Raw genomic sequence first — 26,789 nt, 5'->3', positions numbered from 1 at the left:
AGACTTTTTCCCCCTCTATACTTTTTTGTTCGTTTACCTACACTGCACATTTTTCCTTTTGTTTAACACTTTGTTGAACCTTTTGCTTCTACAAAAAAATTACAAAAATAAAATAAAAAAAATCTTAAAAAAAATAAATATGGAGATGGGATAGCAGCACAACTATTAATGTGTGGCTATGAAGTGATGGAGCAGCTGACATATTTGTTTACCGGGGGCAAGCTGCAGGGGGTTGCCGCAGCCTTTATGGAGAAATGACACAGTCGAGGTAGGGTTGATGTGGATCTGTAAAATGTATAAGCTATTGGCTTGCTATACACCAGCAGAGCTGGATGTAAGCCTGGCTTCATGGGCATAAAGAGATCATTTGCATATTCAGCAGTGGTGCATTGTGGGAAACCACAGTAGCGCGAAGCTGAATTATCGCAAATACCTTCTGTTTAAGAAGGTAAATGACACTGAGAATTGCTTTTTTGTAGGCATGTTTTCAGTCTCTTTTAGTCCTCTGCACTTTCCTACTGGTTTTGGGACATCCGAGCTGCTTGGGTATTCTTTTATTCGAGGTAGGAAGCTCCATATATTTTTCTACAGACCCAATTGATGTGGCATTTATGTTTAGAAGTGCGCTAATTCTTTAAAACCAAACCCATAACCTGAGCCTTATCCTAAGACCAAAATCTTATGATTAACCTCAAACTAAACCATAACCTTGATCCCTAACTTTAATCTCATTTTACCTTTCAGAACCAACACGTCAGCCAATGAAATTGCATAAACCCGATATAACATCTAAATGTTAGAGAAAGCCAAGACAAGTGTACATGAAAAAAGTAAACAAGTATAAAGATCAGGGGGAAATACTTCTGAGGCATCCTTTCTCCAAAAATATTTGATTTAGAATTATGTGAATAGCAACCTTCTGAGAAAGGTTGTACTTGGCCCTGCCCCTCCTGCCTTCTGTGCCATACTATTGGTTGCTCGGTATAGTTATAAATTGAGGCAAAAAGGCAGGAGTGGTGGGAGCCAAGTATGACTTTTACAGAAACTCTAATTCATTATTTGCATAATACTAATGCGGAATCTCTTATACTCTACATAAGTATACTTACTGCCTATGGTTGTGTGGTGTTGTTAGAGGTTTAATTGTGGCTCACCATTCTCCTTTTGACATTTAATTGTGGCTCACCATAGGCCACAGATAATATGTAAGATCATCATGAACTAAAATCAAACTGTAATACTTTCAGTATAGCAATTGACCTTGGTGTTCGTTCAGTTGGATTTGCATGGAAAATTTCCTGCAGCTAAAGAGACCTATGTCGCAACACATCACTGCCAAAAGTGGCAGCTTCCAAATGCAACACACCACGTAAATGTTGATGAAATAACGTTGCAGAAAATGTCTGTGTCAAATACTACTGATCAAGAGTAAATAAGTATGTACAGTCCTGTTTTTTTGAAGGCCCAGTTTTGAGACAACCACAATGAATGCATGATCTGCTTATAGCATGCGCCACACCCACTTATTGTGTAGAGGACAACACCATTGCTGTATGACCACAAACTCAGAATGGCCTATAGGCAGCACAAATATTGGTATAACAAGTGTAAAACTACCTGATCATTATGCAAGTGGGCACCTCCAGTTATACCCGCCCTTCCCCCCTCCCGTCCCCACACCCCACAATAAGGCAGCTAATATCTGGCTTAACCAGGTCTTAACAGTCACAGAAATGGCAATAAAAGCTAAGAGGATAAACATCCAATCCCCCCCCCTCATCCCCACAGTTTTATAGGGGAGTCCCAATCTTTGGAACGCCTTAAAATAAAAAAAATGGTTGAGGTTTGCCGACCTATGTGAGGATTAGCAATGCATCATGAAAATACCCCTTCATTATAACTTAACCTACGGAGAGAAAATAAAATTTAGAGGTTATTAGATGGCAGGAAGTTGTAAGTGCATCCCAATAAGATATATTGGCCTTTGAGAAATCCTACCAAGAGGTCCTACACAACATAAAATGAAAGAAAACTGAGAGCTACCTGTTGTAGGAGGATGCATTGTCCCTATTAGGCCAGAAGTGGTTTTTAATAGCAGTTTGGTCTTTGACGCACACTATGTTACTAGGCAGAGAAAAAGCTCCCCCTGCACTGCAGGTTTGTGAAGCTTGAGGATCCAAATGCTCAACAACTGCTCCATGCCCTCAAGGTGTATGAATGCCAGAAGAAATCCTGAGCTTGTATTTGTATTTTGTTTCTTTGTAAATTATTGTCGCCTTGGGCCTGAGAAGAGTGATCTCATTTTTAAAAAAAAATACCTATGGCAACTGGCCAACAAGATACACAGTTCAACACAAAGCTTGAATTAGAATAGAAATACTGTACAAAAGTCAAGAGGAAAACACATGGCTTTGTACGCTCAGGCTCAGACCACGCTGGCCTGGATTCATCCTGTGCAGTGAAGCAGAATCTTCATCGTTGTATGTGGACTCCAGATGGAGTTAGTGTGTTTACCACCTGCTTCTTCACTTTGCAAACTCCGAGAATTCTGCTCACAGGATTTATCATTCCAGTCAAGCAAAACAAGTGAGTCAGTCCTTGTCGTGATCCACTTCAAAAAGGAACGTGTTATGTTCCCGGTCTGAGTCTCTATTCCCAGTTGAGTAGACTTCATTTAGAGCAGCTGATGCCTGCGCTCTATAATTCAGCAATTAGGAAAATGAATCAGAACAATGCTAACCCATAGGATGCTGGAAGGGATAGCGAAGTGCTAACAGCCCTCTGATCGATGTGTTCAGGAAAAGGCTACAAGGTTTTACTCCATGTAAACTGCTGTTGGTCCTCAAAAAAGTCTTGTGTAAGGTCATCTTTCGGTTTAAATGCTTTGGTTCTCATCTTTGATCCCATATCCCATCGGCTTCCTTGAAGAACAGCAAAGCTGGGCTGTGTACATCAAGTTACATGAAACTAGAGCCACCAGACAGAAAATACTGTAGGTCTTGTAAAATGTCTTAGAGAATATGCATCTCCTTTGCTCCTGCCATCCACAGAGATCCTTCAGCTTTGACTCGAGAGGCATAAGACTCATAGCAATGCTCTTGTATCTCAAGTCTTGGGAGGAGAGAGCGTACGTTTGAAATCCGATGTTCCTCTATAGCTGGTTAGGCTCCAAGTAGATATAAAATAAGTGAAAATACTCATAGTGTGAAAGAGCTTTTCTACGTAGAGTCCAGTGAGTCCAATTCAAAGACGTCGTCGCTGGAAGGACTGGTAAAGAATGAGTGACCACGAGGCCGATTGTCATCTGGGCTACTGAGGCCCAAACTTTTCTCAAAATCCAATAACTGGCCCATGAAGTTGAAATTGGGGGAGATGTTGGTCTTCCTGCGCTTAACAAAATCGTAGGCATCGTTCAGAGAAAGATTGAGCTTCTGCATGAGGTAGGCCACAGTGACAGTGACAGATCGACTGATGCCAGCCAAGCAATGAACAAGCACCCCGCAGTTCTGAGAAACAGCCTCATCTGAAAAAGAAACAGAAAAGGTTGTTATAAAAACAAGTCTGATTCCTAATCATCTACTGCTTTTTAAATCAGTTTAGATAATCTTAAAGGACCACTATTGTAAAAATTGTAACATTTAAAAATGGATATACTGTATATTCCTGCGTATAAGACTACTTTTTAACCCTTGAAAATCTTCTGAAAAGTTGGGGGTCGTCTTATACGCCGGGTGTCATTGATGCCGGGTGATATGCCCTATCCTGTTACCACCTCTCAGATCTCCCTGCTGAGGGAGCGCAATCTATTCTTCCATACCGCTCTGATAAACAGGTAGACAAGGAGAGCAGACCAGTCTACTTAAGGAGTGTTTACCAATGCAACAAGTCAATTGACTATATACTGTTATATACTAGGTAACACATACAGTACAGCAGCAGTATCTGTTCATACACAGCACCAGTATATGATTTTTTTATTTTTATTTGGTGTACGTTCGAAGAGGGGTAGTCTTATACGGCGAGTATATCCCAAACTCTATATTTTAACTGGAAGAGTTGGGGGGTCGTCTTATACGCTCAGTCGTCTTATGCGCCGGAATATACGGTATGTAAAGTGAACCTTTGATCCAGAGTAAATTGCACTATAAATGTATTTTTTCCTATGTCGCTGTGACTTACAGTAGGTTGTAAAAATCTGACAGGTTTTGGACTAGTCCATCTCCTCAAGGGAGATTCACATGTTCTTTTTATTTTCAAACCACTTACTGAGTGACAGTTGCTCAGTCAAAGTGAGTGGTCACACAACCCTACAACACTGCCAGCCTGAAAAGTCTGGTTGGACTGAGCTATGAAAATATACTTATAGCCATGCATGTGATGTGGTGCAACCAATGAGCAAATTGCAAACCACGTAGACACTATAAGACTATTCAGGCAATGGTGTCACCAGACTCTCGCTGCATTGATCTTAGTAGATAAAGTGGTGTGCGTCTGTGTTGGGTAGTTTTCTAGGTTACTCCAAATAAAGCAGTGGTGAGGAATAGCATAAGCGAGAGCTGGGCGGTCTTTTTCAGCTAAGACTTATGGAGATATATACAGTCGTGATTGGGGATACTTTTATATATCTGAGAGTACAGTGCACACTTGGTTAAATCTAGTCCACGAGTTATTTAATAATAAAAGTATTACGGGGCAGCAGCTCTGTGATTTTTTTTCTGTATACTAGTGTGTTAGCTTTCTTTACAGGAGTTTTGTTTTTGTTCCCAAAATCAGCGACTATCTTAATATAGCTCTACATTTCCTAAGCTTACAGTGATGAAAGGCCTTTTACATACATTGAATCAACATGGAAAATACATTGTAATATTTCAATTAGAGGAGTCGGTGATACCATAAACTGAGAAGTCGAAGTTGGATTTGAAAAGTTAAAAAAAAGGTTATTTTTGTACCGACTCCACAGCCCTGCTTAACCAGTTCAGCCTTCAGTCGTTTTTCACCTTATGTATCCAAGCAATTTTCACCTCCCATTCATTTGCCAATAACTTTATCACTACTTATCACAATGAATTGATCTATATCTTGTTTTTTCTCTCACCAATTAGGCGTTCTTTGGGTGTACATGTTGCTAAGAATTATTTATTTCTAAATGCATTTTAAATGGGAATATTAAGAAAAAGTAAAAAAAAATTAATTATCTGTGAGAAAGCGCGGAGGAGCCGCCGCCATGAGCCAGCGGCGGGCGGCTCCTTCCGCACTCAGTAATTACTCGCACGGAGAGGCAGCCGCCTCCTCGCATCATGAGGCGGCTGCCTCCGTGCATCAGCCTGCAGAACGCGGCGAAATCGCCGCGTTGGATGCGGCGAGTAGCCGGCAGGTCCCCGCTGCGGAGACACCGCAGAGCGGGGCTGCCGTGGCTGGGACTCGTAGTCCCCCAGGGTTCAGAGTGACGCGCGCGCGCACTCAGACAGGACTTAGTACACTCAAGAGGGAGTCAGCTGACCAGGCAGGTCAGCTGACTCTAGCTCCACTCCCCATTGGTCCAGCAATCAGGGAGGTGCTGGGGGACACCTTTTAGTATATATACTGCTGGCTGTTCATTCATTCCTCGTCTGGCGTTGCGTTCACATACGTGGGAGCACCCAGATCCGTTAGTCAGATCCGTTAGTGTGCCGGGACCAGCTGGAGCTGTAATCCTACACTAAGCTAGATTCTGTTGATAGCTTAAAGTACTAGTTTGATTGTGATTCTCTGTTATGACCTTTGCCTGCCTCGACTATCCTCCTGAACTCTGACCTTGTACCTCGTTATATCTGATACTCTGTTGCTGAACCCAGCCTGTACTTTGACTCCGCCTCTGCCTCTTGATTTTGTACCCCGATATTTCTGATACCTGTTGCCGAACCCTGCCTGTACCTAGACTCCGCCTCTGCCTACTGAATCTGTACCTTATCTGTCCGTGTGTTTACGACCTGGCTGGTCCGACCTCGAGAACCGACCTCACGATTGGAGGCGGTTCCTCGTCCTGTTAGTGACACTTGCGCCTGAGTGTCACTTTCGGACTTTCCTTCCCACTGTCAGTCTGACTCCTCCCGTCTTGGAGAGCTCAGACCTGTGGAAGGAATCTGTGCAGTTCTCCTTGCTGCACTGAGGCTTGTCCTCTATATTACTGTTGCACCAATCACACACTCTACTCAGGTGACCAGAGGTTAGTTAGTATATTGGATTATCGGTGATACTGCAGATCACATATAATCTGGTATACGTCTGTATTTCCCGTGATACTGCAGATCACCGGTAATCAGACCTCTCTGTGCTTCACCGAGCGTTACAGAACGCCAGACCACAAAACAGATGGAATCACGCGCTGATCCTCTGACTGTGCTTGCCACTTCGGTGGATAACATTCATCAAGCACTGGGCCAGCACAAAGCCTTAATCGATGCCTTATCAGGCTCTGTGAAAACTCTTCAGACGTCAGTTGATTCAGTACGTTCCCCTCCTAGTGATGACATACGCATGCCTGTGCCTGATAAGTTTTCCGGCCACAAGTCTGACTTCCGGAATTTCAGGAGTAGAGTGTTGTCGTATTTTGAATTGAGACCCCGATCCTCGGGGACTGAGACCCAACGGGTCATCTTTATTAAAACCTTGTTGACTGGGGACTCCCAGTCCTGGGCATATAACCTGCCTCCTACCGATACCGCTCTGACCTCGGTAGAAGAGTTCTTTAAGGCCATGGCCATAATCTACGACGACCCTGACCTTGCTGCTACCTCAGAGCGGAAGCTCAAACTTTTGCGGCAAGGCAGAGGTTCGGTCGAGGATTATGCGGCGGAGTTCCGTAGGTGGTCAGTCACCTCTAGATTTGATAACTTCGCCCTAATGGATTATTTTCTGTCTGGGTTGACGGAGGAGGTCTCTGATTTAATGTTGACGGTACCAGGGCCCAAGACAGTTGATGAGGCCATATCATCGGCCATTCGTGTAGATCGCAGGCTACGCCATCAGAGGCAGGCTAGGGGAAGTCACCGTGTCAGGGTGACTTCGTACGCGGCACCGGTTGCTGCATCCTCTGTAACAGCACCTCCGCCTGTCTCATCCTTTCCGGCCTTGCCTCCACCAGAGCCGATGCAAATTGGTCGATCAAAACTGACCCAGGTGGAGCGAAGGCGGAGGATGATGGAACAACTGTGCCTATACTGTGCAGAGGCAGGGCATAGGGTGCGAAACTGCCCCAACAGGGTGGGAAACGGGTCTGCCTAGGAGTAGTGGGGGGTGACACCCTAGGCACACAAACCTCACCCCTTAAAGAGAAAAAATTACTTCTCCCTTGTACGGTCACATGGGATGATAAATCTGTTGCCACTGAAGCCTTCATTGATTCCGGCTCAGCGGCTAACTTTATGAACTTTGAGTTTGCTCAGGAGTTGGGTCTACCACTCACTCCCATGAGACCCCCCATTCAGGTCACGGCAGTCGACGATTCCCCTTTGCAGCGGAATTGTCCCCTGTCACAGACTCCGGTTGTGAGACTCACCATAGGGGTTTTGCACGGGGAGCAGTTACAGTTTTATGTTTTACACATGTCCACCTCCACTATTATCCTAGGCATGCCTTGGTTGCAGGTTCATTCCCCACAAATAGACTGGGCCACAGGACAGTTGACAGCATGGTCACCTCACTGTTTCCAGCAGTGTTTGGGGAGACTGACGTTGGGTTTAACTAAGGTACAGGTGGAAGGTGTACCAGAACAATACGCAGATTATGCCGATGTGTTTTGTCCCAAGGCCGCGGATAAGTTGCCCCCGCATCGTCTATTCGACTGTCCCATTGACCTTCGTTCCGGTTGTGTGCCTCCTCGAGGCCATTTATATAACTTGTCTGGCCCCGAGAAACTTGCCATGCAGGAATACATTCGCGAGAACTTGGCAAAGGGCTTCATTAGGCCGTCCCGGTCGCCCGCGGGGGCAGGCTTCTTTTTTGTTAAAAAGAAAGATGGGGGGTTACGGCCTTGCATCGATTATCGAGGCCTCAATAAAATCACTGTGAAGAATCGCTACCCGTTACCACTTATAGACGATTTGTTCACACAGGTCACTGAGGCTAGCATATTTTCAAAACTGGATTTACGGGGGGCTTACAACCTGGTGCGTATAAGGAAGGGCGATGAATGGAAGACGGCTTTCAATACCCCTGATGGGCACTACGAGTATAGGGTGATGCCCTTCGGGTTGTGTAATGCCCCGGCCGTCTTCCAGGAACTCATCAATAAGGTTTTTCGGGAGGTATTGGGAAAGTTCGTTTTAGTCTATCTAGACGACATTCTCATTTTTTCTAACAACCTCTCGGAACACAGAACCCATGTCAGGATGGTGTTAGACAAACTGAGGCAGAATCTCTTATACGCCAAACTCGAAAAATGTATTTTTGAGGTCACGTCGGTTGCCTTTCTGGGGTATATAATCTCCACCTCAGGGTTGTCTATGGACCCTGCCAAGGTCTCCGCGGTCCTGGAGTGGCCGCAGCCGGTGGGGTTAAAATCATTGCAACGGTTCTTGGGGTTTGCAAACTATTATAGAAGGTTTATAAAGGGGTACTCCACAGTAGTCGCCCCTCTCACTAGCCTTACTAAAAAAGGGGCACACACCACTCATTGGCCTCCCGAGGCAGTACAGGCTTTTTCTAAGTTAAAGGGGTTGTTCTGTTCAGCACCCATACTCAGACACGTTGACACCTCTGTTCCGTTTATTGTTGAGGTAGACGCCTCAGAGATCGGGGTGGGGGCTGTGCTGTCCCAGCGTTCTGGTCTCCAGGGTAGACTACACCCGTGTGCCTATTTTTCCCGAAGGTTCTCTCCGGCAGAGAGAAACTATGACATAGGCAACAGGGAACTCCTAGCCATCAAGTTGGCCTTCGAAGAGTGGCGTCATTGGCTAGAGGGAGCTGAGCACACTATCACAGTTTATACCGACCACAAAAAGCTAGAATACATCGAGGGGGCTAAAAGGTTAAGCCCAAGGCAGGCTCGATGGTCACTATTCTTCTCGAGATTTACATTTTTGATCACGTATACGCCAGGGAGTAAGAATACCAAGGCAGACGCACTTTCTAGGTGTTTTGAGCCAGAGACAGCACAGCCCCCTGTTCCGGAAACCATTGTCCCACGAAGTGTGGTGTTAGCCGCCACCGAGACTTGGGAGGACTGGAAAGAGACTTTGAGTCCTTTTCAGCAGGATATCCCAGAGGGGAAACCAGACGGGGTATTATTTGTTCCGTTACCATTCCGTCTCCAGATCTTGGAGATGGTTCACTCCCATAAGAACGCGGGACATCCAGGAGCATCTAGGACGCAGGATCTCGTGGCCAGATGTGCATGGTGGCCCTCGCTAGCCGCTGACTGTAAAGAGTTTGTCAGGGAATGTGCGGTGTGCGCAAAAAGCAAGCCCTCCCGGCTGGCATCTGTAGGTACTTTGCAGCCTTTACCTACCCCGAGCGAACCATGGACCCATTTGTCCATGGATTTCGTGGGAGAGCTTCCCAGATCTGAAGGCATGTCAGTTATTTGGGTGGTGGTCGACCGTTTTAGTAAGATGGCCCACTTCGTGCCTCTGAAAGGACTCCCCTCGGCCCAAGAACTGGCCGATTTATTTATCATCCATGTCTTCAGGCTGCATGGCATTCCAGAGGACATAGTATCTGATCGGGGAGTTCAGTTTATTTCGAAATTTTGGAGGGCATTTTGTCACCAAATGGGCATGAAATTGTCATTTTCCTCAGGGTACCACCCACAGACAAATGGCCAGACGGAGAGGGTCAACCAGTCGTTAGAACAATTTTTGAGATGCTACGTTGCTGAGGCACAGAGTGATTGGGTTAAATTTTTACCTTATGCAGAATTTGCCCACAATAACTTAAAGAGTTCGTCCTCAGGTTTCTGCCCATTTCTGATTGTGACTGGTAAACTGCCTAAATTCTCCCCACTGCCAGTTGCGGCCACTCCATTCCCAGCCTTGGAGACGTGGCTAAGATCATTTAAGGACATGTGGTGGATCATCAAGAATAATCTTGTAAAAGCATTCTAGAGTCAGAAAAGTCAGGCTGACAAGAGACGCTCGTTAGAGTGGAAATTCCAACCAGGAGATTTGGTTTGGGTGTCAACCCGTCACCTGACCCTGAAACAACCCTCTGACAAACTTGGTCCCAGGTTCGTGGGTCCATTCCCGGTTACTAGGAAGATCAACAATGTCACATATGCCATTGATCTTCCCACCAGCATGCGTGGAGTGAGGTCTTTCCACGTGTCGCTTCTCAAACCCGCAGTCCAGGTGGGTCCCACTCCTCCTCCTCCTGTCTTAGTCGATGCCCAGCCCGAGTATGAGGTGGAAAAGATCATAGATTCACGTACGGTGCAGAACTCGGTGCAGTATCTCGTACATTGGAAGGGGTACGGCATTGAGGAGAGGCAATGGGTGCCTGGGAACCGCATGCATGCGGACGAGTTGGTGAGAGAGTTTCATGCTGCACATCCAGAGAAACCTGGAAGGAGCTGTCCGGAGTCCACTCCTCGGGGGGGGGGGGGGTACTGTGAGAAAGCGCGGAGGAGCCGCCGCCATGAGCCAGCGGCGGGCGGCTCCTTCCGCACTCAGCAATTACTCGCACGGAGAGGCAGCCGCCTCCTCGCATCATGAGGCGGCTGCCTCCGTGCATCAGCCTGCAGAACGCGGCGAAATCGCCGCGTTGGATGCGGCGGGTAGCCGGCAGGTCCCCGCTGCGGAGACACCGCAGAGCGGGGCTGCCGTGGCTGGGACTTGTAGTCCCCCAGGGTTCAGAGTGACGCGCGCGCGCACTCAGACAGGACTTAGTACACTCAAGAGGGAGTCAGCTGACCAGGCAGGTCAGCTGACTCTAGCTCCACTCCCCATTGGTCCAGCAATCAGGGAGGTGCTGGGGGACACCTTTTAGTATATATACTGCTGGCTGTTCATTCATTCCTCGTCTGGCGTTGCGTTCACATACGTGGGAGCACCCAGATCCGTTAGTCAGATCCGTTAGTGTGCCGGGACCAGCTGGAGCTGTAATCCTACACTAAGCTAGATTCTGTTGATAGCTTAAAGTACTAGTTTGATTGTGATTCTCTGTTATGACCTTTGCCTGCCTCGACTATCCTCCTGAACTCTGACCTTGTACCTCGTTATATCTGATACTCCGTTGCTGAACCCAGCCTGTACTTTGACTCCGCCTCTGCCTCTTGATTTTGTACCCCGATATTTCTGGTACCTGTTGCCGAACCCTGCCTGTACCTAGACTCCGCCTCTGCCTACTGAATCTGTACCTTATCTGTCCGTGTGTTTACGACCTGGCTGGTCCGACCTCGAGAACCGACCTCACGATTGGAGGCGGTTCCTCGTCCTGTTAGTGACACTTGCGCCTGAGTGTCACTTTCGGACTTTCCTTCCCACTGTCAGTCTGACTCCTCCCGTCTTGGAGAGCTCAGACCTGTGGAAGAAATCTGTGCAGTTCTCCTTGCTGCACTGAGGCTTGTCCTCTATATTACTGTTGCACCAATCACACACTCTACTCAGGTGACCAGAGGTTAGTTAGTATATTGGATTATCGGTGATACTGCAGATCACATATAATCTGGTATACGTCTGTATTTCCCGTGATACTGCAGATCACCGGTAATCAGACCTCTCTGTGCTTCACCGAGCGTTACATTATCTCTCGGGTTTTGGCCATTCTAGGTTTAAAATAATACATGCTACCATAATTAAAACCTATGTATTTTATTTGCCCATTTGTCCCGGTTATTAAACCATTTAAATTATGTCCCTATCACAATGTATGGCACCAATATTTTATTTGGAAATGAAGGTGCATTTTTTCAATTTTGCAACCATCACTATTAACAAGTTTATAATTTAAAAAATATTAGTAATATACCCTCTTGACATGCATAATAAAAAAAGTTCAGACCCTTAGGTAACTATTTATGTTTTGTTTTTATTGTAATTTTTTTTTCATGAAAAATTTTATTTGGTTAGTTTTTGGTGTGGGATGTAAACAGTTAATTTTAAATGTAATAATGTGTGTTTATGTAATCATTTTTTTATGTATATGTAGTTTTACTATTGAATTTTACTAGTGATTTTTTTTTTTTTAGTCCTGGTAACGAACGCTCTCGCTTGCAGGAAGTATAGGGAGGACAGGAAACTTTTTTTTTTTCCAGAAAGAACGCAGCTTAAGTTCTCAAAGAAGCCATCGGTCTTTCTGTCGGGGACTTAGATCAATGAATGCTGCAGAGCGCAGCACCACAGCAGCAGCCTTGTGGAAGTAGTACAAATGTCCAAAAGGCTAGACTGGTTAACCTCCTCAGTGGTAACCCCGAGTCATGCTCGGTTCGGAAATCTGCAGCTTTGAGTGGTAAACCCAGTCCTCGGAGGCACTGGACCCCCCTGGTGGGATTGCTGTCTGTCGTCACGATGACAGACGACGATCTCACTATAGGGGTGGAGCACCACCCAGTGGAGGGAGGGAGAATTACAGTGCTAGATCCAGGGGAGGTGAGCAAGTGCAAGGCTGTTGCAGATCTCTATAGTGGCATATTTTTTTTTCCTGCTTTTAGCTGTGAATGGATAGTGTACTGGTTAAGGGCTCTGCCTCTGACACAGGAGACCAGGGTTCGAATCTTGGCTTTTCCTGTTCAGTAAGCTACACCTATTCAGTATGAGACCTTGGGCAAAACTTCCTGACACTACTACTGCCTATAGAGTATGTCTTAGCAGCCGCAGGTGCTATGAAAAACACAATATAAATGTTATTTGTCTTGTCTTTTAGGATCTAAAAGCTTCTGAAAAAATTGCACCACTTTTAGACCCTAAAATCTGGAAGTAATCATACCACCAGGGAGGTTTCGAAGGTCTGGTGGAGGTTTAACCAGTGTTTGACGTCTTAGACTTACAGATGAACTGTGTGCTCGTTGAGCAGTTCCGCACACTTTTGCAAGCAACGAGCTTGTTTGAAATTATGTCAAGTTTGCATCCCGGTTTATTTACCCAACGATCCAAAAAAGCAGGCATGTCATGTTTGAACACGGCTTCAGTTAAGCTCAGATGTGACACAATATGGGAGTTTCCAGTCCACTGCCCATGCCAAGCGTTAGCAAGCACCCATCCAGTACATGGGAGCAGCTGACAAGTGATGAATCCACCTTCTTCAGCCTTATGTGGAAGTGGCCTAAGGCTTGTTTTACATGGACAATTTTGAAGAGTGGTCAACCTCCTCCAAACAACCGCCTTCAACTGCCTAGTCTTCTACAGAAAGCAGCTGACGGCATCTGCAGGACGTTGTCAAACCCCTTTCAAAGCAGCTCCTTAGAAAAGCATAGAACATTGAGTTGTTTGTGATCGCTAAGGAGTCCCAGAGGCTGCAAATGCCTATAAATATCCCCATGAATGCTTTTCATTCATTCAATGTAAAAGTGGTGGATCTCCTTTTTAACCTATTAGCAACTTCAATAAGAGTTATCTCATTTGAGATCAGTGCACTGCTTTTGACCTCAGTCGGCAGAACTCTTTGTGCTGTAAATACTTAGAATGCTTTGATGTCTCTCTACTAACAGAAAATATAAACTGATAGCAGAAGTCCACTGTTATTGTCTCACACTGCACCCTAGTGACAAAAGGTCATAAATACACATTACAGCAGAACTAATTAGAAGCAGGAAAATGTAACAAATAAGAAAAAAAATGTGCTGGAGCACCTGCAATCCTCTAAATAAATTGGCTGCTAAAGGGTCAACAGTTTGTCAAATGCCCTCAAACAACGATGTGAAACCTTCAATGTGAATAGGCCCTCGGTTCCACCCTGCTATGGTTATCCTTACCGCTCCCTCCCTCCTGAATGTTTAATAAGCCTACCCATGGCTCTATTGGTCAAGTAATATAGTTTAGGAGGCAGGAAGATGCATATTTATAATAAATTAACAATGTATCCCCACTGGTCACTTAAACCCAGTCTTGACCAGTCCTCTTGAAGGTTTTGTCTGCATAGACAGTTCATTAAATGCGCTCCTGAGGGCTGTGGGTGATTAGCTGCAGAGATACACAAGAGATGAAAGCCTTCAGAAGGACAGCTGTGTCAAGACAAAGCACAATTCTCATTGTATAATTAGGTCTCATTTATGAGACAAGAATGGACACCGACAACCCATAGCAACTAATCAGATCCAAGCATTCTTCACCTGTCATTTTCCAATGCAGGTTTGAATCTGATGAGAAGCTGAGGTAGTATTAAATATATGTTTAAATGTCATACATACTTTACATTTCCTGTAGCAGTTATGCTGCCTCTACTACTCAATGTGCTCATACATTTTAAAAAGAGGCCCTGATCAATAATGCAACACCCAGCATTACTGATTTTAGGTCTGGAAATACTGGGATTTTGTGCATCATTAGCCTATATTCTGCAACCAGCGGGCTAGATTCACTAAACCGTGATAACTCATATCACGGCCATGCTAGCAGTTTCGCGCTTTGCGTGTTTTTGCGTGCAATCGCAAAAATTTGCAGTTGCGCGCAAAATGCAAAAAAACGCTAGCGTGCCCGGGATATGAGTTATCACGTTTTAGTAAATCAAGCCCAATGTGTGCTGAAGTGTAAATAAGAGCTGCACAGGGATGATAAGAAGTGCAAACAAACAAGAGTGGGGGAAATGGAAAACTGAAATAATGCTAAAGGCACATTTGTAAATGTTAACTAGTTATCTCAAACCGGACATTTATATGCATCCAGTTTGATCCTCACTAGCAAAATCAGGACGTATTGTCAATAAGCGGTGGGTGCGCATGTGCTCCTGCTGCTCATTCACAGCGGGACTTAAAGGGAACCAGAGACAAAATAAAGAAAAGATTATATACATACCTGGGGCTTCCTCCAGCCCCATGCGCTCTGATCGCTCCCACGCCGGCATCCACTGCTGCCTGCATCTACGAGAGCCGGCTCCCGTCACTGACGTCATCGGAGCCGGGCTACGCAGGAGAAGTGCACCCTCTACGTATCTCTCCAGCGGCTGCTGGAGAGATACGCAAAGATTGCACTTCTCCTACGCTAGACTGGCTCCGACTGATGGAAGAACGGGGAGACGATTCTCGTAGTTGCGGGCAGCGGAGGAGGGGGGTGTGGGATCGATCAGAGCGGATGGGGCTGTAGGAATCCCCAGGTATGTATAAAATCTTTTCTTTATTTCGTCTCTGGTTCTTTAAATCAGAGGTCATATTCATTTATGATAATGAAAGTAAAAAGTAGCGTAAAAAAAAAAAAAGATCGAACACTTCCTGGTAACTCAGCGTGTTGCGCCATCTTGTGGCCAAAAAGTAAAATTATAAAACATTTAAAAAAAAATTAATATACGGTAGTTATTAATGCTTAGCTTGTTTAATATGTACAGTATTTTTCGGACTATAAGACGCTAATGACCATAAGACGCACCTAGGTTTAGAGGACAAAAACCAGGGGAAAAATAAATAAATAAATATAAATATATATATATATATACACACTAAACCTGATGTGTACATGGTGAAAGGGCATCTTGTGGATTATGCCCCCTTTGTACTTCATGCCCTCTTGTACCTCCTGTGCCTCGTGTCCTCCTCTGCCCCCCTTGTGTCCTCCTGTGTCAGCTTCTGACCTTCCTTTGTCCTCCTCTATGCCCCTTTGTGTCCCCTTTGTGTCCTCCTTTATGCCTCTTTGTGTCCCCCTGTGCCCTCCGTTTTCCCCCAAGTCTTCCTCTGCATGGGCACAGTCCCCAACATTGTGGCGGGTTGGAGGTTCGTATTCTTGGACGTTCACAAGTCAGGAATTTGGACTATAAGACGCAGCAACATTTCCCCCCCCCCCACTTTTGGGGGAGAAAAAGTGAGTCTTATAGTCCAAAAAACCCAGTATGTCATGTCAGGGTATATTACTGTTATTTTAGCTAAGAAGGGCTTGTAATTATTAATAAGGTACAAAAATACATACTTACGCCATACATTGTACTAGGAACATCATTTAAATGCTGTGATAGCCGGGACAAATGGGCAAATACAATATGTAGGTTTTATCTATAGTAGCATTGTTTATTTTAAAACTATAGGGGATGTAGTTGGAAAAATAGTGTATTGTTTTCATTTTTTCCTTGTTTTTCCCTATAAAATGCATATAAAATAAATAAATTACTGAAAACAAGTATCACCCAAAAAAGCCTAATAAGTGGCGAAAAACCCCAAGATAAAGATCATATAGGTGTGATAAGCATTGATAAAGTTATGGCCAAATGAATGGAAGGAGCGTGAAAATGGCTCTTGGCGGTAAGGGTAAAATAGCTAGTGAGGTAAAGTGAATACATACATATAAACATTAATTTCTGTCAGGGTAAAAAGCAGTGTAAATTACTTTTTTCCCTAGCATGTTCATATAGCGATGGATTGGTGGTGGGGATGGTCAGGGAGAGGGTAATAATTCTGGCTTGCATTATATGCAACTCAGAACTGCGTCACTCAAATGTGCTTTCCTGTCACGTTTGATTGGCCAAATTCCAGGCTGCATACAATTTGCATTAAATCTGCATACAGCAGCTCCATGAGCATGGCTATTAGTGGAAATATTTTTTGGACCATGTTTCTTTAGGAAGATACATTCCCCAAGGTATATGAGCTATTTCATTAAAGCTAATGGGAACCATATTGTAAAAGAAAAAAAAACAGATAATCACCTAAGGAGAGGGAAGGCTCTGGATCCTAATGAGCCTTCCCTCTCCTCTTCCGGACTACTCGTTGCTGCGGCAGCTCCTCCGTTTTAATCCCTCACCGCAAGAAATCTTCGGGAGTTGAGTCCTCTTAAAGACAGGCGACTCCATACTGCGCACGCACAAGTGTACGAGAGAGGGTGCTCATGCGTGTGCAGTCTGGAGCGGCCCATCTCCGGGAGCACTTGGGCTCCTGAAGCCTCCCTTCAGCGACAGAAAGAGTAGTATTTGACCAAATTGGTAGAATACTTCTATGGGGGAGCCAGCGCTGTAACGAGCACCAGGAGAGTAGAGGGAAGGCTCATTAGGACCCAGAGCCTTCCCTCTCCTTAGGTAAGTATCTGGCTTTTATTTTTTAATATGATTCCCATTCAATTTTACTGCGTTGTGTTGAGTTGCATTGCGTTGCGCAACACAACGCAACTCAATACAATGCATTAAGCGTGAAAGGGCCCTAAAATGTTCACTAGTGATAAATTGTCCCAGCCAGAACACACCTGCTCCGCTCTCTTTCTTCTCTCTCTTAAAGAGAAACTCCGACCAAGAATTGAACTTTATCCCAATCAGTAACTGATACCTCCTTTTACATGAGAAATCCATTCCTTTTCACAAACAGACCATCAGGGGGCGCTGTACGACTGATATTGTGCTGGAACCCATCCCACAAGAAACTCTGAGGACAGTGGTATTCCTGGCAGTTTCCTGTCTGTGAACCTTGTTGCATTGTGGGAAATAGCTGTTTACAGCGGTTTCCAACTGCCAAAAAAGCATGCAGCAGCTACATCAGCTGCCAACAGTAAAAATGAAATGTCAGAATGTAAATCAGGGATTTAAAAGATTTTACAATGGGCAAACACTGACTAAATCATTTATACATACCGTAATTATTGTAAAAATTAAGCACTTTTTTTATTACATTATTTTCACTGAAGTTCCTCTTTAAGCTGTCACTCAAGTATTTGCCAGGTAGACAAAGAATGTCACCCAGGAGGGATTGGTACTGGATACTTCAGGTGCCTGTTTGTTCCAAGGCTGTACATGTTCTGTTGCTAGAGAGGAGCAGATAGTGTTGTGAGCAATGATGAGGGCAGGACAAGGGAGAGATCAATGTTCTCAGCCAGCATTCAGCCGAGTCAATCCACCAAGGCAGATCGACACTAGATTATCTGCAAAGGCAGAGAATAAATATAAATTGTATAAATTACTGATGGTATTTTTATTCAGAACCCAATCAAATCGAGCTTGAGTTTACCAGAAAGGACTTCTCTGGCATGAGTTTGAAGGACCGTTTTGTGGGCTTATCCTACTTTAACCAGCTGAACGAACAACCATGATCAGGTTCTCTCAGTCAGAAGTAACTTAAAGTGTTGCCTCTACTTAGTGTTGAGTGTTTGACATATCAAGCTCAGAACACTCAAATACTCCCACACCACACTTCAGCACCATTTCAGTACTGAGCAAGAGGACAGGGTCAGGTGTAGGTCACTACTTGCGCTTCACGGCGCGCTTCATGTGACTCCAATGCTTCCTCTTTCCAACTTTGGGAGTATTCAGGTATTCCAAATGTGATATGCCGAATTCAAACACCAACACTACCTCTACTGTCTCTGGAGTTGTCAATCAAGCATTTGAATATATCACTTCCAGGAACGTAGAGAACTGACTGAAGCACAGGTAACTCCTGAAGCAAGCTGAACTCCAAAGAAAGTTTCAAAAGGTTAAAATGACAAATGCTCTTTTTATTCGGTGCCCATCCCATCAGAACTTCATGGAGTTTTATTTTTTAATGTAGGGTGGAGTGTCCTTCATTGTCCCTGACAAGGTTTAGCTGTGGTGTCGTGATGTAGACAATACAATGTCAATGCTTTGCTGCAAGGAGAAGCGAAGAGTTTTTTCACCCCAACGTCAAGAGAGGACTATCCATCATTATCCAACAATCTGTGTGTCCTCATCGAACAACAATGCTATAACACCACAGAGAGGAGTCATGTAAAAATAGCTCTCAGACAAAGGCAATAAGTGGCGGAGAAAGGGGGAGGAGGCACATCCATTAAGGTAACCTTATCCGGGAGGCAGCTTGAAGCCAGACTCAAGGTCATTCTCAAGAACATGTATACACAAATGTCCTCAAGATGCCCAGACAGACATGCTGAGAATATTTACTACTTCTTATGTGCTATTATGTGACATGGTCTATGCCATATTCCTTTATGGAGACGTATACATACATACAGACATACTATTACTGATGCTGAGCTCCCAGGTCACAGATGTATAATGCATGCTGTATATTTACTCCCCAATTTAAACAATGTCCAGTTAAAAAATTCCACATGTTTAAAAATGCTCCTGTGATGTAGCACTTGTGCAGAACAAGAGTTTCTTTCCAAAAGGCCATGGGGAAGGGTTTATGCAGCGACATTATCAAACTCTGTTTTGCACTGCACACCTCCAAGGGATGAATTTGAGGGAAACAGGAAATTTGGCCGCCTACGATGGACGGAATTTTGGGCACTGCCATAGGTGCCCATATGAATAGTGTCAAAGTGGGTAGATTTGGGGACCTGCAAAGCAAAATACAGCTACAAATAGGGGGTGCTTGCTTTTTTTTGGGATGAATCGCAGGCAGGGGATGGGACGTTAAGGTTAGGCATGTGAAATGCGGGTAGGCTAACGTAAATCTGAGATGAGTCAAAATAAAAATGTTATACATGCCTGGGGCTTTCTCCAGCCCTCTTCAGTCTGATCGGTCCCTCGCTGTCCTCCTCCACCGCCTGGATCCTGCGCTAAGCGGCCTGGTAACTTCGGAAGTCAGAGCAGGCGCAGGACGGCGGACATCGGTGGAGGAGAACGTTGAGGGTATGATCAGCCTGAAGGAGGTTGGAAGAAGCCCCAGGTATGTATAATCTTTTATTTTGACTCATCTCAGGTACACTTTAAGGTTACGTGGTGGTGGTGGGGGGGGGGGAGTGGGGGGCAGGGGGAAGGTAAGGCTGGGTGTAGGGGGAGCGGTTAAAGTTAGGCGTCGGCGGTGTCCAGGGGAGCTATCAAGGTTGGGCGTCAATAGAAGGAGGGTTGGGTTGAGAGAATTGGGTTAGGTTTTACTGTAGTGAAGCATCGGTAGCTATAACCGATAATCATTAGCACTGCAAGAGTAGAATATTGGAAAATTTACCGATATTCCACTATGGGCAATTTCTGGGTGCCCAAATTTCCGGATGCCCTGTTTTCATGTATGTGTCTCTGAGACCTCACTTGTGTAATGTAACAGCAATCTCGTAAAAAGAATTGATGAGCGACTTATTGCACTCATCTCTCAAGCAAAACTACAATGGACTTTAGACCAAGACATTTTTTAATTCATATGACTTTTAGTTCTGAAAAGTAACATAACGTATTTGCCTGCAGTCACCCTTTATGATGATTGAGTTTGTTATAATAGGGCTACTTACAGACAAAACCATTTTTGTTGTTGTTGCAGAGATATGTCCTGGAGAATGAAATCCAAATGAGTTCTGTAGCCAATGGTGTCAGGTCACGTCTCTTCACTTTGATTTTTCAAGACTCCCTATTTGTAACTGAATGTGATGAGCAGCTTTACTGGCCAGTAGGGATCCTTAGCAGCTCAGCTCTCAGTTTCACCTGAGACGAGTAGTGTCTCAGGTTCCATACTTACCTGGGGCTTCCTTATAGGGAACCAGAGACGAAGCACCCTCATGTATTTTACCATATATATATCAGTGGGAACATTAGAGAAAACACCTACCTTGCTTTCTGTTTCATTCTTCACTGCACAGCTTGCTTCTATTCAGCCCTGATAAAATCCCCGACTGAGCATTCAGCTTTGCTCAGGAATATTTATAGCTCAGTCTGTGTTCTCTCATGTCTTTTCAAGTCCAAGCCTGCTCCCTGCTGGGTCTGATCAGGAATTATTATAGCTGAGTCATTATAGCAAAGCCAGCCTGAATGCTCAGTCAGGGATTTTATCAGGGCTGAATAGAAGCAAGCTGTGCAGTGCAGAATGAAACAGAAAGCAAGGTAGGTGTTTTCTCTAATGTACCCACTGATCTATATGGTAAAATACATGAGGGTGTTCACTTTAAGCCCCCTTAAAACTGATCATCCCTCGCCGTCTCACCCGCAATTCAGCCAGAAAGCCTGGCCAAATCGCGCTTGCATGCGCACTCCCCGTCACACTCCCGTTCCTGGGAGCATTATGCACCTGCGCAACCGCAAAATGCTCGTAGCTGCAGTAGTGCGATGGGGGAGCGCGCCTGGCCGGGTTCGCACAATGGAGGGTGACAAGGGCAGGCTTTTGGGGACAGTTGCGGGTGACAGGAGTCACCTGGGGAGACGGCGAGGGACAAGTGTAGTGGCCTTAAGGAAGCCCCAGGTAAGTATGGTACCTGAGATCTTGTCTCAGGTACAATTTAAAAGACAACTGTAGTGAGAGGGATATGGAGGCTGCCATGTTTATTTCCTTTTAAGCAATACCAGTTACCTGGCTATCCTACTGATCCGTTGTCTCTAATACTTTAAGGTTAAGACCCTGAACAAGCATGCAGCAGATAAGAGGTTTCTGACATTTTTGTCAAATCTGATAAGATTTGCTGCATGTTTGTTTCTGGTGTGATTTAGGCACTACTGCAGCTAAATGGACCAGCAGGGCTGCCAGGCAACTTGTATTGCTTAAAAGGAAATACCAATACGGCAGCCCCCGTATACGTCTCACTACAGTTATCCTTTAATTATATATATTGATATCTCTAGAACTACATAAGATTCAAACATGTTATATTTAATGTCGGTGTACCTGTGATTATGTCGCTTTTCACCACCTGCTTTGTTTGTATTGTGGGTTTGCCTCAAAATAACTTCAATTTTGGAAAGTGTGGAAATGGTTGGAAACACTTCTAGGTGTTTAGTGCTGTTACTGTCTCCATTTCGGTAGATTTCCCTCACTTCCTTTCTCTGGGTAATCTATGGACTTCCAAACCTTTGATATGAATGTTGGTAGTCCTAGAGACAAGGGAAAATGTGAAAACTTGATGCGGGCTGTATGTATTTACCACTAACACTGTTTTGTCCCTGTTGGAAAGAAATACCAACCTTCTACCAAGACAAAACCTGAGTGAAATTCTCCAAGTTGGAGACACTGGGCTTGATTCACAAAGCCGTGCTAAGTCATAGCATGGCCGCGCTATGCTTCGCGCGCGTTTCACAGCGCATAAAACTTTACGCGCTATAACAAACATCTGCGCACGGTTACGCTGTGCAACGTGTACTTTTGCATGTGTTGTGCCGCGTGAATGTGCGCAAACATTGGCTATAGCGCGCGTAAAGTTTTATGCGCAACGCATGCGCGCAAAGCATAGCAAGGCCATGCTATGCGTTAGCACGGCTTTGTGAATCAAGCTCATTGACAGCAAAAAAAACAACAAAAAAACTGGGAAGGAGAGATGTGAGCAACCTGCCATTTAGCAATCCTCTCAAACAGTAGGGGGTGCGTCTGAGCTGCCTGTCATTCACTGGTCCAGTGGGTCTGGGGGAAGGGTGGGGGAGTGCCCATTTTTTTGTGGGAGGGGGGGATTGGGTGTAGGGATGTAGGGTTAATGGTGGAAGGCTGCAAAGGGAAGCCTGAAAGTTCCTCAAGAAAGACCAAGAAGTACCATGGTTCACTTAAAGGATACCCGAAGTGACATGTGACATGATGAGATAGACATGTGTATGTACAGTGCCTACCACACAAATAACTATGCTGTGTTCTTTTTTTTTATTTCTCTGCCTGAAAGAGTTAAATATCAGGTATGCAAGTGGCTGACTCAGTCCTGACTCAGACAGGAAGTGACTACAGTGTGACCCACACTGATAAGAAATTCCAACTACAAAACACTTTCCTAGCAGAAAATGGCTTCTGAGAGCAAGAAACAGATAAAAAGGGGAATTTCTTATCAGTGAGGGTCACACTGTAGTCACTTCCCGTCTGAGTCAGGACTGAGTCAGCCACTTACATACCTGATATTTAACTCTTTCAGGCAGAGAAAGAAAAAAAAGGAACACAGCATAGTTATGTGTGTGGTAGGCACTGTACATACACGTCTATCTCATCATGTCACATGTCGCTTTGGGTATCATTTAAAGGAGAACTGTAGTGAGAGGTATATGGAGGCTGCCATATTTGTTTCCATTTAAGCAATACCAGTTGCCTGGCTATCCTGCTAATCCTCTGCCTCTAATACATTCAGCCATAGGCCCTGAGCATGCAGCAGATCAGGTGTTTCTGACAATTTTGACAGATATGACAAGATTAGCTGCATGCTTGTTTCTGGCGTGATTCAAACACTTCTTCAGCCAAATAAACCAGCAGGGCTGCCAGGCAACTGGTATTGCTTAAAATGAAATAAATATGGCAGCCTCCATATACCTCACACTACAGTTCTCATTAAAAGTGGACCTGAACTCTTGCACAGGACAGAAGAAAAGTGAAATGCACCCTGTATGTATTTAGAGAGTTTAGCCTGTCTAATTCCCTCTCATCTGTGGCTAATCACAACTGTAATTTGATCTCTTAGTGCTGTGTCAGTTGGCTGCCTCGGCAGAGCAGCAGATTTGTAAACACAGGATGTTTACCCTATGTCTGCTTGCATGAAAGCAAGAAGTAGACACACTGCAGATTTATTGCAGGATTTGTATCAGCTAAACAAAGAAATGTTTTTTTCTTTAAAAATATTATGCTGTTGCTTATCTTTTAGAGCAGAGAGGAAGTTCTGAGTTCAGGTCGGCTTTAACAATTATTTTACGGTATTTTTAAGGTTTTTATTTTAACGATTTCTAACGTATTATTTCATTGCTGTGTGGCAGAGCGTAGGAGGGAGTAGAGGGGAAAGTCAAGAGGGGCTTTCAATTTCATTTTATGATTGGAAACTGTACCAGAAAAAAGTTTATGTTCTTCCTTGGAAGGATACTGAGAGAGCCATGGGGATCATTAACATTGCTGTAACCATACATATTTTTCAGCTGTGTACTCACCAATAAACTCAATGGCTTCTGGGAAAAACTGAGACAAGTTCTGACTCCAGTGATCGGAAATAGGAATCTGCTTGTAATGGAAGTCTCCATCTTTCTCAAAGATGTTAGGTAGGTTCGGGGTAACATTCAGTATATAACGGATCCCCAGTTTGGCCAAAGTGTCCATGTTCCCAGAATCCCTTGCGCTGCCAAGGTACAAATGTGGCAAAATCTGTACAGGGAATGATGGAGGCTGGTTGCGGGGGCTCATGCCTTCAGAGTCCATAGCACTCAGTGGCTCCCGATCAAGGTCAGACTCAACGTCAGAGCAGTCCGAGGCAATGCAGAGACCCCCAAGACCTAGCACCGGTGTTGGGGGCAGAGGTGAGCTACTGGCACAACTGGTGGAATCCAGGTTGGTTTCACAATGGTGAGGAAATTCTGCCTGGAACTTGCTGAAACCACCTGGGAAAAGCAAAGGATGACATATTAAAAACACAGGAAGATACACTATATGTAGCGAGTAAGATAAGCTGTTGAAATGTTAGTGGTGTCCGGCAAATTCAATAGCTACAGATGAATCAATAGGCAACAGCCTAGTCTATGAAGTTAGCCTACAACAGCTTATTGTATGGTTGATGAGTTGATGAAGAAAGGACAATGATGTAGCTTCCATGGGAGGGGCAAGGAGTGGAAAAATGGAAACAAAACTATTAAAGTGATTAGTGATAGTTCATCATTAATGAGGAGCTGTCAGCTATACTATATCAGAACCCCCCCCCCCCCCCAAATATAAGTAGATACATACTTGCTCCACTTACATAACATATGTATTACACTGTTCACGTTTTGTTTTTAGTGATTTTTCCATAGTAAAAAAAAGAGAAGATCCTTCTTAGGATTCTCCATTTTAACTGTGTCTATCTTGAAGCCGATCCTTATGTCATTTGCTCCCTTACTCTCCTCTGCCTGATTGTGTATGCATTGCCCACCCTCCTCCCGGTCGTCATAGATTCCCACCCAGCTCTGCAATAGAAAGTGCATTGTCTCAGCATGAGAAATATTGGCCATACAGGCCCATATGCAATTCACTTTTTTTTTTCTCCTAGGTGATATTTTTAAACTTCTCAATAAAATGCCTTTTAAGCCACCAGAAAGCAAGAAAATGCTCAAAATAATTTTGATAGTACTTTTTCATTTACTTTTTGGTACTTTTTTAGTTGAAAAGTGCCGAAAAGTTATTTAAAATAGAAGATGAAAAATTCTCTCCTAGGAGAAAACTCCTAGGAGAAAGAATTGCATATGGCCCCCAGAGAGAAACAGAGGCGTGGGAGGGGAAAATTGGGGGGAGAGAGGCTTCAACCAATCAGGCTGCATTAGTTAAGTCTGAGAGGAAAGTAAAGAAGCAAAAAAAGACAACCCAGCATGCCCTTTAACTTCCTTTGTGCGGCAATGTACCAAATAAGAGTCAGGTAAACTGGGGAATGATCATTTATCAACAAGAAAAGTAATAGTGATTTTTTACTTTTGAATTGCCTGGTTAGCATCCTCATTACTTGTTTACCAGATAAAAGTAAGTCATTGAATTTTGATTTTCTGCCTGACAGTTACACTTTAACTGCTTGCCGACTGCGTCACGCCGATGGGCGTGGCGGCAGCCCCAGGACCGCATAACGCCAATCGGCGTAAAGTCCTGGGGCAGCAGTTTGCAGGAGATTGTACAGAGGCTGTGCGCGCATCTCCTGCTCGGGGGGGCGAGCTCCGCCCCTCCTTTAGTCTCTGAGCGGCAGACTGTTAGACTATTTACTTGTACAGCGCTGCGATCTGCTGTCCCCTCCATTGCCTCAGCAGTGATCAGCGATCACAGGGATTAGCTGGCGGGGGGGAGGGGGGGGGGGTGTTTCGATTTCAAATGTACTCATGTACCTACCCTAACACTGAGGAAGCAATCAGACCCGTCATTAATAAAACAGTGTGTCATGCTGAGTGGATGAGCTATGGTTGGAAACCCTCCCAGCAAAGCAGAGCAGTGATGGTTAAGATGACCAAACTATGGACGTGTCTCCAGCTGTATGTCCAAAATGGCGGACACATTTGTCATAACAGTCCTCACCTGCATCCAAGCTAGTTGTCAGCAAATATACAGAGTAACATTTTCTATGCTAGCCAATCAGGAGGCAACTGAGAGGTCCAAAAACTAGAGGGTGCCCAAAGCAACATCAGCAGTGAATTCATAAAAGTGGTGCTAAGCATATTTATGCAGAAGGTCGAGAGGATGCAAGTTCTTCCAAAGAAATGTTCCTCTTTTTGGCCTTAATAGCAACTTCCATATCATCGTTATGCTAACAAGCAGAACCAATTACTTTGCATACACTTCACAAAAAATGTCTGATTTCTGCTCTAGAGGGAACACAGCCTAAGAATTCCATAAAGCTCTGTGGTGCTCCCTCCTGCAGGTCTCACTCCAAGCATCTGCCTGGTTTGTCTATGCCTAAAAACGTCCCTGGGAGCAGGGCTCAAACAGCCATGCAGTATATGCTATCTATGGTTGCTTAATTGCAGCGACAAACAGTGGACAGCGAGACAGGGTGCTGCGGGTGTCAACAGGAGTACATATATCATGGCCTTCTCAGCTGCTGTCACCGTGGAAGAGGAGGCAGTCCGCTACAAGCTCACAGGATGGGATTTACAATGCTGCTCTGCAGAACTCTCAGCAGCTTTGAATGAAATCACAAAGGTACAAGAGCTTGGCACTGCACAAAGGCATCATAAAGGGATTTTTCCATCAACCCACACTTCCGCTTTCATCTGAACTTGAATTCCAATTTGTCCCACCATATGGCAGCAACTGAGCTCACGTTTGTAATTGTATAATTTGCTGAAAAGAGTGTACGGTCTTCCCTCTACCCGAACGCAAATGAAAATACTTAATTTCTCGTCGGGTAAACAAGCGCAGGGTTAACTCCATCTATTGTGTGGGCTGCTCTGTT

At 44.7% G+C, this 26,789-nt stretch overlaps 1 protein-coding gene across 7 annotated transcripts in view; it reads right to left on the bottom strand.

Annotated features, from left to right (window-relative positions):
• Positions 1 to 1,842: 1,842 nt before the first annotated feature.
• DUSP9 (dual specificity phosphatase 9) overlaps positions 1,843 to 26,789 on the bottom strand; it is a 264,483-nt gene continuing 239,536 nt past the window's right edge. For all 7 annotated transcript variants that reach the window (XM_068249772.1, XM_068249777.1, XM_068249774.1 and 4 more), the window contains 2 exons: positions 23,821 to 24,264; positions 1,843 to 3,523 (listed from right to left, as the gene is read on the bottom strand). In XM_068249772.1, the coding sequence (XP_068105873.1) occupies positions 3,219 to 3,523; positions 23,821 to 24,264 (749 nt within the window). In that variant the 3' untranslated portion in view covers positions 1,843 to 3,218. The remainder of the gene's footprint in view (positions 3,524 to 23,820; positions 24,265 to 26,789) is intronic.

Source organism: Hyperolius riggenbachi, chromosome 8 (genome assembly GCF_040937935.1).
Source record: "Hyperolius riggenbachi isolate aHypRig1 chromosome 8, aHypRig1.pri, whole genome shotgun sequence".
NCBI classification, from domain to species: Eukaryota; Metazoa; Chordata; class Amphibia; order Anura; family Hyperoliidae; genus Hyperolius; species Hyperolius riggenbachi.
The sequence above is the reverse complement of the archived record's forward strand: the minus strand, read 5'-3'. Positions and strand labels throughout refer to the sequence as shown.